The sequence below is a fragment of the Carcharhinus amblyrhynchos genome, chromosome 7 (genome assembly GCF_965287045.1).
Source record: "Carcharhinus amblyrhynchos chromosome 7, sCarAmb.v2.hapA, whole genome shotgun sequence".
In the NCBI taxonomy this organism is placed as follows: domain Eukaryota; kingdom Metazoa; phylum Chordata; class Chondrichthyes; order Carcharhiniformes; family Carcharhinidae; genus Carcharhinus; species Carcharhinus amblyrhynchos.
Genome location: NC_137330.1, coordinates 87,191,315 through 87,205,211, shown reverse-complemented (window position 1 = coordinate 87,205,211; position 13,897 = coordinate 87,191,315). Strand labels below are relative to the sequence as shown.

Genomic DNA, 13,897 nt, shown 5'->3' with positions numbered 1-13,897 from the left:
ACAGTGGCAGGACCAGAGAATGCTGTCACTGGCTAACAGTACACTGCCTTCCACTGCTGGGAAATCCACGGCTGGGAATCTGGAGAATCCCTCCCTCCATTTGGCTGTTTTGGTCCATTGTAAAACTGACATTGCCTAATGGATCATCTTGTTTGTATGTCAAGAAGGCCTTCATTCAGAGAATGAGGATCATTGAATAGAATTGCATGTAATGTACGACACAGAAACACGCCATTTGGCTGAACCAGTCGATGCCAGATTTTATGCTCCACTTGAGCCTCCTCCTGTCTCTACTCATCTAAATCTATCATCATAGCCCTTTACTCTCTTATCCCTCAATGTTTGCCTCACTTCCTCTTAAATGCATTTATACTATTCACTTACTTTTTTATTCTTTTATGGGATGTGAATGTTGCTGGCAAAGCCAACACTTTGTTGCCCATCCCCAATTGCCCTTGAGAAAATAACCACTTGCTATGGCAGTGAATTCCTCATTCTCCACACTCTTTGGGTAAAGAAGTTGATACTGCACTCCTCTTTGGATTCTTTGTGATTATCTTATATTGATGGCCAGTAGTTAAGCTTGTCCCCACAAGACGAAACATTCTCTCTGTATCTATGCTATCCAAATCCTTCATAAGGACCTTATAATCAACTTTCATTTTCAGACCCAGCCTGTAAAGCTTTACAGGTGTTTATGCTCACATGTTTCTGATATCATCCATGTAAATCTTCTCTACAGCCTCTCCATTGAATCCTCATCCTTTTTACAGTATGGCTACCAGAATTGTATACTTGGTGTGGTCTAACAAAGATTTTTTATGTACACTCAAGGAATGTGCATTTCGTTGATTAGGCCAGCATTTATTGCCCATTCCTAATTGCCCTTGAGAAGGAGTTGTGAACATAGTGGTGGTCCCAGTACTTACCTTTATAGAATACCACTTCCAACCTTCTGCTACTCTGAATAACTTTCCTTTATTCTCAGCCTGTTTTCTGTCTTGAAGCCAGTTAGCAATCCATTCTGTCACTTGTCTCCTGACTCCACATCCTCTGATCTTACTCATTAGCTTATGAGTTAACTTATCAAAAGCTTTTTGAAAAGACTGATGAATTACATCTACTACATTACATTGTCTACTCTCTCTGTTATATCCAGATAATTAAATACTGTTTCTTGGTATTTCAGATGTTTTTCCTGATATTCCAGCAGTGTAATCATTATATTTATTTCAGGTGGAATCTCCTGATAAGAAAATGAGAAAGTTCCTTACATTGGCACCATGGGAAAGGGAACACTTGCATTCTCAGCTTTTCTCACAGGGTCCTTTGGAAGAAGTGCCAGTACGTATGCTAAACCTTTCTACACTGTGCTCTCTTTCAACCATTTCAGTTAATAAGATAGCAGTTCATGTTCAAATACAATGCATTGTCAGCTGTTGTGGAGAGATGGTGGTGTAATGGTAATATCATTGAACTAATAAACCAAAAGCCCAGGCTAATCCCCTGGGGCACGGTTTCAAATTCATGGCAGAAATTGGTGGAATTTGCATTCAATTGATGAATAAATTCAATTGGTTCTTAAAAATATGGAATTAGAAGCTAATCTCAGCTATGGTGACCATTAAACTATCATTAATTTTCAGAAAATTCATCTCATTGATTAATATATTTTAAGGAAGGAAATCTGCCATCCTTACCTGGCCTTCGTATGACTTCAGACTCATAGCAATGTGGTTAACTTTTAATCACCTTCTGAAATGGCCTAGCAATCCATCAGTTCAAGGGCAATTAGAGATAGGCAACATATGCTCATCTTGCTAGCAACACCCATGTCCCAAAGATTTTTTTAAAAATGAGGAATGGATTGTATCATCTTGTGTTGTTGAAAATAATTCCAAAACTCCATCACTGAAGACCACCTTGGTGAACAAATTCTGAGTTCTGCAAAATGATTGTACCCTGCTTCCTTATAAGAATACTTCTACTGTGAACACATCCTAACTGCCCAATGTTACACTAGTGAGCTGTGGCAGGGAGATAGCATTTGTAGCTCACTGGCCAAACAGTAATGAAGCCCAGCCTCTAAAATGGACTGGCCACCTAACAACACTAACATTCAGTAAATGGGCATGCTCCACCTGGTAGTGACAATCTACCTGTAGGGTTCTTTCTACTCTGATATTAGATGACCCTGAATACAGGATATGAAGATATAAGGAAAATGTTTTTGTTTTCTTTAAGTCTGACTTCACACACAAGGCTCTGCAGGGACCACATGTACCAAAAACACAATGTGCAGTTGGTGTCCTACCATGCAAGGAACATTATGTTTGTGAATGCTTTCTATCCTCATTTTCAACCTGTGCCGGCAGCTTTTCCTGCCATTCTCAGGCTACCACTATGAACGAGAGGCTTCTTGATGATGAGGGTCACCCAATAAACAGATGGCTCATGACTTCCCTCTGTGCTTTGAACACAAATGCACAGGGCATATATGATGAGAATCATGCTGCCACCAGGAAGGCTTTGTAGAAAGCATCGCTGTTCTAGAACAATGGTTCTGTTATTTGGACCACTTGAAAGCAGCAATTTTTGCTGAAGTGTGTCTCCAAATTTTTGGTTACCTGTTGTATGTTATACAATCTGACTCACCAGGGTGCAGTTCTTGCCATTAGGCCTTGCAAGAAGGAGCTGGATGGGAGGAAGCATTTGAGACTCCATCATTGAATGGTTAATCCCAAAATTATCCAATTATCCCATCACCACTAATGCTCCACAATTTTCCACCTATCCATCCCTCCACTAGGGACAACCACAGCATTCTCTTGTTCAAAATCCTGAAATAAATGACAGCCCAAAAAATATTGAGTGACAACCATATCGAACATTATTCCAATAATACATACATAAGCTGCATCTTTGTACATTCTCTTAATATTAGTCTTGTGGATCTCTGTCTCACATTCATGTAGCCAAGGCAGCTTAAAGTCTAACTTTCTGACTTGGCTACAGCAAGTATTGAGCTGGAGAAAACTTTCAAGGGCAAGTTTTAATTGAATACCAGATATTTTGTGATAAAAGAGGAAATGAAGATTAAAATTACACTGGATAGCTTTCATGAACATCCATATGCGAGGAGAGGTCTGGAAGTAGATCAGCTGGCAATCATCACACAAGTTGATAAAACATACCGAAGAAAGATAGAGGAAGGGAAAGAAATTACCCTTTTAAAAAAGTATAAAATGGAAATTGATTTTGATCATATGCTTCATTCTAGATGCCAAATCTCCTGACTAGTTCTGTATTAATGATGCCTGTATCAGAGAAGACTGATGATTTTCTTAACAAAGCATTTGCAGTACAAATGAGCAAGCAAATGGGTAGTCCCTTGCAGGTGTGTATAAAATGTCATGAACAAAGATTAAGCTACAAAACCGAGTTTTGCAACCTTACAGCATGTAATTTGCTAGTATTCCGATTCAGTGTGTAATATTGTACACAATACGTGTAAAATTCAAATTTGTCAGAGGCAACAAACTGGTGTTAATGGATTGTCTACACCTTACCAGACTTTTCCATTGAATTCAGTGGATGGGGTGTACAATAGGCAGCCACGTTGTTGCCCTGCAGAGGTTGAATTTCATCTCATCATCTTATGCAGTTTAATTGCATTTAATCAATGTGAATGTAATAAATAATTATAATTTATCTGAATTGATCTATATAATTTATCTAACTGTAGTTTATCTGAATTTATCATGTTGTAAGCACAAAGTTATAGTTTTTATATCGCACAAGTTTGCAAAGTTTACATTCACTTTAAAACATTTTTACATTTTTATAAATCAGAAATATATGTCATGCATTTAAAACCAGCATTCAGAACATAAAATTGTTGTACTTACATATCCTGGGGTACTTGTCCACGGTGGTAATTCTATTTTTTATTTTTCTAGCAATCAAAATGTTTGTTTATAATTTTTGCGGTGTGCAGTTTTAAGATTTTACAAGTAACTGGTTAAAACAGGAGGGTGGTGGCAAGTCTTTGACATTGTTATATTGAGGCATTATTTTCCTTTCTGTTTGTTTAATTAATGTTTTTGGAAAATAATAAAAACAAAATTTAGAATTACATTTGCCAAGAATCCAGTGTACATTCAGGTTTTTTTAATGCTGCTTGTGTGATTATTAAAGTAATTGAATTACTGAAGAACGTCAGATTTTTCCCTGCAGGTACTAATTAACAGCATCACATTCTTATAGCTAAAGAATTACATGGTACAACATTAGGCTCTCTAAATGCTTAAAGTCCTCAATTTTCCATTGTTTAAATGCTAAAATGTGAGAAGCTCGTGCTTTGAATTTTCATTCATCGAAGCCTGAAATTAAATCTAACTATATTTAACAGAAAACAAATTGCATGTTGCCTGGACTGGATTCAATCCCAAGACCCAGAGATTTTTCATAAACACTTCCAACCCACTATACTAACTATTTCATCAAAATTTGTTTCATTATTCAATTAGTTCCTATAGAATTCCAAAATTTAATCTTTTCTGGGATGGGGAAAGTTTGATGGTGTAATTATTGTGTACATTCTGTACTTGAATGTGAAATACTGGCAGCTGGACTCGTGTAATATATTTTCAGGTATCCCAGCTGGATTTGAGAAGTCCCTGGACCTGGAACCCTGGTTAGCTGAAACTCAGTTCCAGCACTCCATACGGCCAGTAAGAGATTCATAATAGGAACAATTAGATATTTAATTGTTCTTTTCATTTAATTGCATCTATATTTTCCTTTTTTGTTAAATGTGAATTGTTTTAGTGAAAATGAAGTAAATACTTTGAGGTGGCATTATTTATCACAATATACTTACTTGCAGAATTAGAAAGGTTTAATGAAAAATGTAGGTAACTACAATGGGATAAATTTAACTTTTCCCTATATCTGCTAGTTGGCCATAGTGGAGTCTTGAACTCCAGGTTTTAGGCAGAGGATTTAATTGTTCAGTTTTCAAACTGAGATATAATTTCTGCTGTCTTTTTTTGCAGTTTGCTAATACCTGGGAGGCTGTGGCTTGTGGGAAAACAGAAGATCAACTAATTGTAACTGAACAAGCGCGCAAATACATGAACACATTTTCTACCAGAACATTAGTAATGTAATCTTTTCCATCTAAGCATTAAGAAGTTTTGAAACACATACTGTTGAGTGATGATCAGCATTTCTTCTTATGAAGTTTCCATTGATGGATGTAGAGTAATGTTGTATTACAATAATTCAAAATGGCACAAATTTCATTCTTCACTAAGCACGTTTCTGTTGTTTGTCAAACTAGAGAGGTTTAATGTCACCAGCCAAAAAGACAAGTATCACAGTTACCTACAAGATGCTTGAGGTTACAACAATTACTCCTTGTATTTAAAAAAGGATTGAATAAATATTTTCAGTTGTGGGCAGCAGACTAGAACATATCAGTATTTCTTTTGTATTGGGTGGCGGAAAAGCAATTAGTCTTTGGAAGTACTTCAGGACTAATGTAATTTAAACATGTAAGTTAATAAATTAAATGAAATGCACTGTTGACAAAATAGAGGTATAGCATTACTACAAACCAAATTAGATTTTTTAAAAATCAAGCTTTCAAAGACATAAAATTGACAGGGTTTGAAGTATTGTTTTTGTTTGTTTTTTTGGGCCTTGTTTTAAGCCATATATATATTATATATACATACATATATATAATATGTATGTGCATGTATGTTTTTGTGTGTAGCTTGGATAATACTGATACTGTATGTAAAAAAAACAAAAAGTTTTATGTATGAAAAATGTATATTTTATCCAGTAAGTTAATTTTGTAAATGCCAAATGGATAATGTGTTGTGCTGCTAAAGACTTTAGCATGTAGACATGCTGCATGAAATGGGCAGCAGAGTTATCAGAGAAAATGGTGTTAGCTGATCAACAATGCACTGGTAGCTAGAATTTTTTTAAACCTAGCATTTACAAATACAAACCTTTGGGAAGTAAAATGTTTTGTCTTGTGACAAAATGAATATGATGCACCTTTTGTATTTTGGGAGAACACTGATACATTCACTAATTTTTTTACTTTTGTCCCATTCATTTCATATTTAATTCAAGGCACTCTGGCCCAGATATATTTTCAATTCATTGAACAACTCATGCAAGAAGTCTTGGTTTCAATCTGTTTGCTATATCAAGCGCCTCTGATATACATGTACTGAACACTTGATTTTAAAACAAAATAGTTGATTTTCAAAATGTACTACCTTAGTATCAGTTTGGTGCAATCACCTGCACCAACATTTCGATTACTATTGTATATCCACTGCCATGTACAGAAAATAAAGTGTGTTTTTTACTTAAAACATTTATGTTTCATTTTATTTTAGGAAGTTAATGACGCACAAACTATAACTTCTAAGTTGAATTATTTTTAAATATATGTGCCTGAACTTGGACTAAGGACTTTATTATTCTACGATCTCTCTTATATGGATTTTTTCGTATATAGTTAAAAATGAGTTAATATCAACATTGATTTTTCCAGTACTTGAGAAGGCAATGGGCTAGTGGTATTATCATGACTATTAATCCAGAAACACAGCTAACGTTGTGGGGACCCGGGTTCAAATCCCACCACTGCAGATATTGAAATTTGAATTCAATAAAAAATATCTGGAATTAAAAGTCTACTGATGACCATGAAATCATTATCGGAAAAATCCATCTGGTTCACTAATATCCTTTAGGGAGGGAAATCTGATGTCTTTACCTGGTCTGGCCTACATGCGACTCCAGAGCAATATTGTTGATTCTCAATGTGGTTAACTGGCAGCCGATGGGCAATAAATGCTGGCCAGCATTAATTGCCCACGTCCACGGCCCACAAATGAATAAAAAAACTTTTAAAATTAAGGTTAAGTTTACGTAATTTTGGTATAATGTTGCAAAAAACATCTGTAACATAATTACAAAATATTAGTGAAATGTTTAGATATAGAGGATCTTGCATCAGTCAGTGCTTCCCACATTATTTAACAATGTGACTTCATTTTAACACTTGAACACTAATGTAACTCACTGAATCTATAGAGTACCCTTATAAAGATTAAAAATTGAATACTGTAGTTTAAAATTCCATCTGTTCTATAGAAAATATTCTATAAAACAAGGTTACTATCCACCAGCAGTCAAAACAAAATGGCACTCTAGCAGCATAGGAATATTCAGTATATAATTATTAAAGTTCATTTATGTATTCTCTTATCATAAATATGAAAATGTATTTTAAAGTACTGTGTAAAATTCATCATTTCTTGTATTTATGTAGCTTTCAGTGAAGTTCTCCAAGGCCTGAATCTTGCAATCAGCACGGCCTGAAATGAATGCGATATGCACTTCTTGAGGCGATTGGATCCTGTCTGCAAGATCACGCTGGCTGGCCAATTAAGTGGCAGCCAGCGTGAAACATGCACTAGGGAAAGGCTCTGCAGTGCTTATGGAAAGGGAAGAGGATGGGTGCTGAGCAAAGTGAGGGTGGACTTTTCCAACATGCTTCCTGAAGACTGACGGCTGCTGTGAAGAGTAGTCGCTCACCTCAGTGTACAGTTGCAAGACTATAAATCAAAGACTTGCAAATTCAAACATATGATAGCTTGTACTTTATATCATCCCGGGTGTTTTATTCCGTCCTAGAATGTATTTGTTGCAAAAGTGTGTGGCCGATTGGCCCATCGTTCAGCTGTAAAAGTAGATGGGCTGTATAAAATCACCACCAATTGCCTCCCTAAATGAATGAATTGTCAGCAGTCAGACTCCTGCGCATGTGTCCTTGCCAGCTGTAATGCGCACGAGTGCAATGAGATGAGGATTGCACTTCTTGCAAGATTCCATGCGCTTCTGCTCAATGTAAAATTACATCCCATATTCTTTGGCAACAAGACTCTTCTCTCTGACCCAGAAAGGCCATGCATGAATCGTGTTCCATATTGTTGCCATAAAAATGACAACCCTGGGAGAAACCCCACAACTGCTGCCCACTGGTGCAAATGCAGCAACACTAGCTTCTCATCCAAGGTTCGTGGCGTACATGTGTTCTTTATGAAGCCTCTCAGCCTGTCCGCTGGGGCAATCACTCTTTTCTGTCCCAGCTCAGAGAGCGATGAAATAGGAAAGGACGGCACTGATTTAAATGGTGCAGGGTACAATCTTGAAGGAGACAATAAGGAACAGAAGCAAGCCATTCAGCCCATTAAGTCTGCTTCACCATTCAATAAGACCATACTAATAAAACAAACTTGACAAGCTCGCAACCTCATTTGCTGTTTCTGTGACTCCAGTGGGGATTGTGACCCACAGTTTGGGAAGCTGGCATAAGTGCTTATATATTTCATGAGACAACTTCTAAGCGAATAATCCAAATTGAGTCTAAAGCTTAGAAAACTGTTTGCTCCGAATGGCAAGATGTGATAAACAGAATGCCCCAGGGATATGTACTGGAGCCTCAACTTTTTAATGGAAGTATTAATGATTTGAGTCTTGAAATAGTGTTGTATATCTAAGGTTGCTGAGGCACATTAAGTTGATTGGGGGTCCAAAAAGTTGCGGGATCTAGCCTAGAGTGGACAAAGCTATGACACAAAGGAGTTCAATCTGGAGGAAGAATTAGATTATCCACTCTTGATCTGAGGAAGCTATGTATGAACATTTTCTTATAGAGACTAGGAGCTCTGGAGGAGGAAAGGGATGCAAGTGTCCATGTATATTAATCACTAAAAAAAAGTGCACAGATACAAAAATAATCAAAAAAAGCCAGTACAGAATAGTGAAATGTTTTTGAGATCTTGCTTCAGTATAATTGCCTTATAACCATGATATAGCAGTGCCCACACTTTCAAAAGCACGTTTATATCTGAGAAATAAATTTGCCCTTCCTGAGGTTGTGAAAGGTGGAACATAAAGGAACATAACAGTTGGAAACACTAAGAGTTCACTATCCTAGTGTTGCAAAGTCAAAACCAGAATTATAAAGTTAAAATGGTGTCACTTTATAAACAAAAACAGCAAATACTGGAAAATCTCAGCAGGCCTGCCAGCATCTGTGGTGAGAGAATAGAACAAACGTTTCGAGTCTGGATGACCCTTCCTTAGAGCTCTGATGAAGGGTCGTCCAGTCTCAATGTTGACTCTATTCTAGAACATAGAACAATACAGCACAGTACAGGCCCTTCGGCCCTCAATATTGTGCCAAGCTATGTCCAATCCCAAGATCAAGCTATCCCCTCCCTATAATTCTGGAGTGCTCCATGTGCCCATCTAATTTGTCTGTTCCTCCACATTTCTTAGAACCCTGCCATTGACCCTGTAATCCGCATTCAAGTTTGTCCTACCAAAATGAATCACCTCACACTTATCAGGGTTAAACTCTATCTGCCACTTTTTGGCCCAGCTCTGCATCCTATCAATGTCTCTTTGCAGCTTGCAAGAGCCGGCCACCTCATCCACTACTCCACCAATCTTGGTGTCGTCAGCAAATTTACTAACCCACCCTTCAGCCCCTTCTTCCAAGTCATTGATTAAAAATCACAAAAAGCAGAGGATCCAGCACTGACCCCTGTGGTACACCGCTGGTAACTGGCCTCCAGTCTGAAAATTTTCCCTCCACCAGCACCCTCTGTCTTCTATGATACAGCCAATTACTTATCCAATTGGCCAAATATCCTTCTATCCCACACTTCCTTACCTTCTTCATGAGCCTACCATGGGGAAACTCACTAAAATCAAATGCCTCACTACAATCCATGTATACGACATCAACAGCTCTACCTTCGTCTACACACTTTACCTCCTCAAAGAATTCAATCAAATTTGTGAGGCAGGACTTACCCTTCACAAAACCGTGCTGACTATCCCGGACTAAACTGAATCTTTCCAAATGGTCATAAATCTTATCTGTCAGAATCCTTTCCATTAACTTACCAACCACTGAAGTAAACCTAACTGGCCTATAGTTACCAGGGTCATTCCTATTTCCTTTCTTGAAAAGAAGAACAACATTTGCCACTCTCCAGTCCTCTGGCACTATCCCAGTGAGGACCCAAAGATCAAAGCTAAAGGCGCCGCAATCTCATCCCTTGCCTCTCAAAGTATCCTAGGATGTATCCCATCTGGCCCAGGGGACTTATCCACCCTCAGGTTTTTCAAAATTGTTAATACATCTTCCTTCAGAACATCTACCTCCTCCATCCTATCAGCCTGTATTACGCACTCCTCCTCAAAAACATGGCCCCGCTCCTTAGTGAACACTGAAGAAAAGTATTCATTCAATGACTCACCTATCTCTTCTGATTCCATGCACAAGTTCCTACTACTATCCTTGACTGGCCCTAATCTCACCTTGGTCATCCTTTTATTTCTGACACAAGAGTAAAAAGCCTTAGGGTTTTCTTTCATCCGACCCGCCAAGGACATTTCATGTCCCCTCCTAGCTCTCCTAAGCCTTTTCTTTAACTCATTCCTAGCTACTTTGTAACATTCAAGCGACCCAACTGAACCTTGTTTTTTTCATCCTTACATACGCTTCCTTTTCCCTCTTGACAAGACATTCAACCTCCTTTGTGAACCATGGTTCCCTCACTCGGCCATTTCCTCCCTGCCTGCCAGGGACATACCTATCAAGGACACACAGTATTTGTTCCTTGGAAAAAGCTCCACTTTTCATTTGTGCCCATACCTGCTCCCATCTTATGCTCCCTGATTCTTGCCTAATTGCATCATAATTACCCTGCCCCAATTATAAACCTTGCCCTGTCATGTGACCCTATCCCTCTCCATTGCAATAATGAAGGACGCCGAATTGTGGTCACTATCTCCATAGTGCTGTCCCACAAACAAATATAACACTTGGCCTGGTTTATTACCCAGTACCAAGTCCAATGTGGCCCCACCTCTTGTTGGCTTATCCACATGTTGTATCAGGGAACTCTCCTGCACACACAGTACAAAAAGTGCCCCATCTGAACTATTTGACCTATAAAGGTTCCAATCAATATTTGGAAAGTTAAAGTCACCCATGATAACTACCCTATGACCTCCACACCTATCCATAATCTGCTTTGCCATTTCCTCCTCCACATCTCTATTACTATTTGGGGCCTATAGAAAACTCCTAACAACGTGACTGATCCTTTCCTATTTCTAACTTCAGCCCATATTACCTCAGTGGGCAGATCATCCTTGAAATGCCTTTCAGCAGCCGTTAAACTATCCTTGATTAACAATGCTACTCCTCCACCTCTTTTACCGCCTTCCTTACTCTTACTGAAACATCTATCCCCTGGAACTGCCAACAACCATTCTTGTCCCTGTTCTAACCCCACAGATGATGTCAGACCAGCTGAGATTTTCCAGCATTTTCTGTTTTTGTTTCAGATTCCAGCATCCACGTATTCTGCTTCGAGTCAATTTATAAATATTTGTCAGCGCCATTCATTGTAACTTGAATGTCAAGAAGTCAAGCACTGTCTGTATTTGTACACCTTTGAAGGGCAATTCGAAAAGACAGTTAAGGAAGTGTATGAGATATTCGAATTTAGACCATAAGACAAAGGAGCAGAATTAGGCCACTCAGCCCATCGAGACTGCTCTGCCATTCAATCATGGCTGATTTTTTTTCTCCTTTTTCCCCATAACCCCGGATCCCCTTATTAATCAAGAACCTATCTATCTCTGTCTTAAAGACACGAATGACCTGGCGTCCACAGCCTTCTGCAGCAATGAGTTCCACAGATTCACCACTCTCTGGCTGGAGAAATTCCTCCTCATCTCTGTTTTAAAGGATTGTCCCTTTAGCCTGAGGTTGTGCCCCCTGGTTCTAGTTTTTCCTACTAGGCCTTGCAGTATCCTGTAACTTTCAATAAGATCCTCCCTCAACCATCTAAACTCCAACGAGTACAGACCCAAAGTCCTCAACCATTTGGAAATATAGAGGCATTAAATACAAAAACAAATAACTCATGCTTAACCTTGATAAATCTGCTTAGGCCTTCAGGACAGTATTGTGACATCATACTGTAGGAATTATGTCGAGACCCTCGTATAAGATTTGATCAGGGTAACATTACTCAAGGAGTCACAAGCAGTTTAGCTTAAAGCAGCTTATTGAGACACAGCAGTTAAAATATAACACCTAACCACAACAGGTAAAAATACATGACCTGTGACAGGTGAACAAAGAACAAAGAACAAAATCAGCCCGGGAAACAGGCCCTTCGGCCCAACGAGCCCACGCTGCCATCTCAACACCACCTCTCTACCCATGACCCCTATCTAATGTTTTATGGCCATCCAGATTGAGGGAAAACTGATTTAGGGACAATTTATTCCTGCCAATCAGCCTAACAGTACATCTTTGGGGTGTGGGAGGAAACCGGAGCACCCGGAGAAAACCCACGCAAGCACGGGGAGAATGCGCAAACTCCCACAGACACCGGCCCAAATCCATGTGTCTGCACAGCAATCAGCGATAGTCACTGAGCTGTCGTCTTGCCCAGTATCTTGTCCAGTTTAGGCACACACTAACGACATGAAGCACTAGGCCAATCTCGAACAACCAAGAGCAGCCCCAGTACGACCCATTGTGTGTATGCCCCTCGTTGGACACAAGGTGGACCGACTTAAAACCTGTGAATGAAAAGAGAAAAACATTATTATCATACTATACCCATTTACATTACCAGGGATGCCCCAATGCTAATGACCCTTAATTAAAAGGATCTCCGAAATCCACCCATCTCCAACTCAGTCATGTGCCTGTCTAAGTTACTCTTAAAGGACTCTAGCGTGTTTGCTTCCACCACCTTACTTGGCAGAGCATTCCATACCCCCACTACCCTCTGTGTGAAAAACCTCCCTCTAATATCTGTGTTGTACCTCTCCCCCCTCACCTTAAGTCCATGGCCCCTTGTCCTACATGACTCTATTATAGGAGGTTTACCTTTGCCTGGATTGGAGAGATGGAACAGCCTGGACTTTGCAGCCTGTATTAATGATCTGAAATGAACACACTCAACAATCATGTTCATGCTTTCATGAATTTCTTAAACTTCCACAAATTCACACAGTTTCACCTAATCCAAAATCCCAGCATTCTTTAAGACTTACTGATGTTTGAATTTTAATGTTTTCATTTTGTCCGCACAGAAGCTGGCAGCATTTTAAACCAAACTTCCAACTGTTTTTAAATCTGTTAGCCTCTTCAAACTGATTTTTCACTTTCCGATATTTGCTGTCAACTTCCTCCATTTAACAATGATTCATTAGTGACCGCAGAATATGGAGCTGCAACTTCCAAACTTCCTAGTGTCAAAGATGCGCTGGTGAATCCTTCTCAGACTTTTATAGGTTAGGCTTTGCACAGCAATTGCCCAGAAGCACAGACTTCCTACGACAAATTTTGGAAACCATCTGAAAATGCAATTTAAATTGCTAACTTCACATGGTTCTGCGAGGGTTCTGCTGGTGTTGGGGCACACACAGCCTGAAAGTCCCACTTGTAGTTTGATCAGGGATAGTCACCATGACCTTGTCAAAGAGAGGTCATGCCAAACAAATCTGATGAATTTTTCAAGGAGGGGATTGGGTGTGTAGATGAGAGTAGTGCAGTTGAAGTAGTTTATATGAATTTAAGCAAAACCTTAGCAAGGTCCCACATGGGAGACTGATTGAGAAGGTAAAAGCACATGGGATCCAGGGTAACTTGACACGTTGGATCCAAAACTGGCTTAGTGATAGGACAGTAAGAAGTCTCACATCACCAGGTTAAAGTCCAACAGGTTTTTTTGGTAGCAAACGCTACTAGCTT

At 39.1% G+C, this 13,897-nt stretch overlaps 1 protein-coding gene across 3 annotated transcripts in view; it reads left to right on the top strand.

Moving 5' to 3' along the window:
• Positions 1-6,382, top strand: part of myb (MYB proto-oncogene, transcription factor) — a 29,088-nt gene extending 22,706 nt beyond the window's left edge. For all 3 annotated transcript variants that reach the window (XM_080193365.1, XM_080193364.1, XM_080193363.1), the window contains 3 exons: positions 1,237-1,344; positions 3,281-3,397; positions 5,058-6,382. In XM_080193365.1, the coding sequence (XP_080049491.1) occupies positions 1,237-1,344; positions 3,281-3,397; positions 5,058-5,171 (339 nt within the window). In that variant the 3' untranslated portion in view covers positions 5,172-6,382. The remainder of the gene's footprint in view (positions 1-1,236; positions 1,345-3,280; positions 3,398-5,057) is intronic.
• Positions 6,383-13,897: the final 7,515 nt, after the last annotated feature.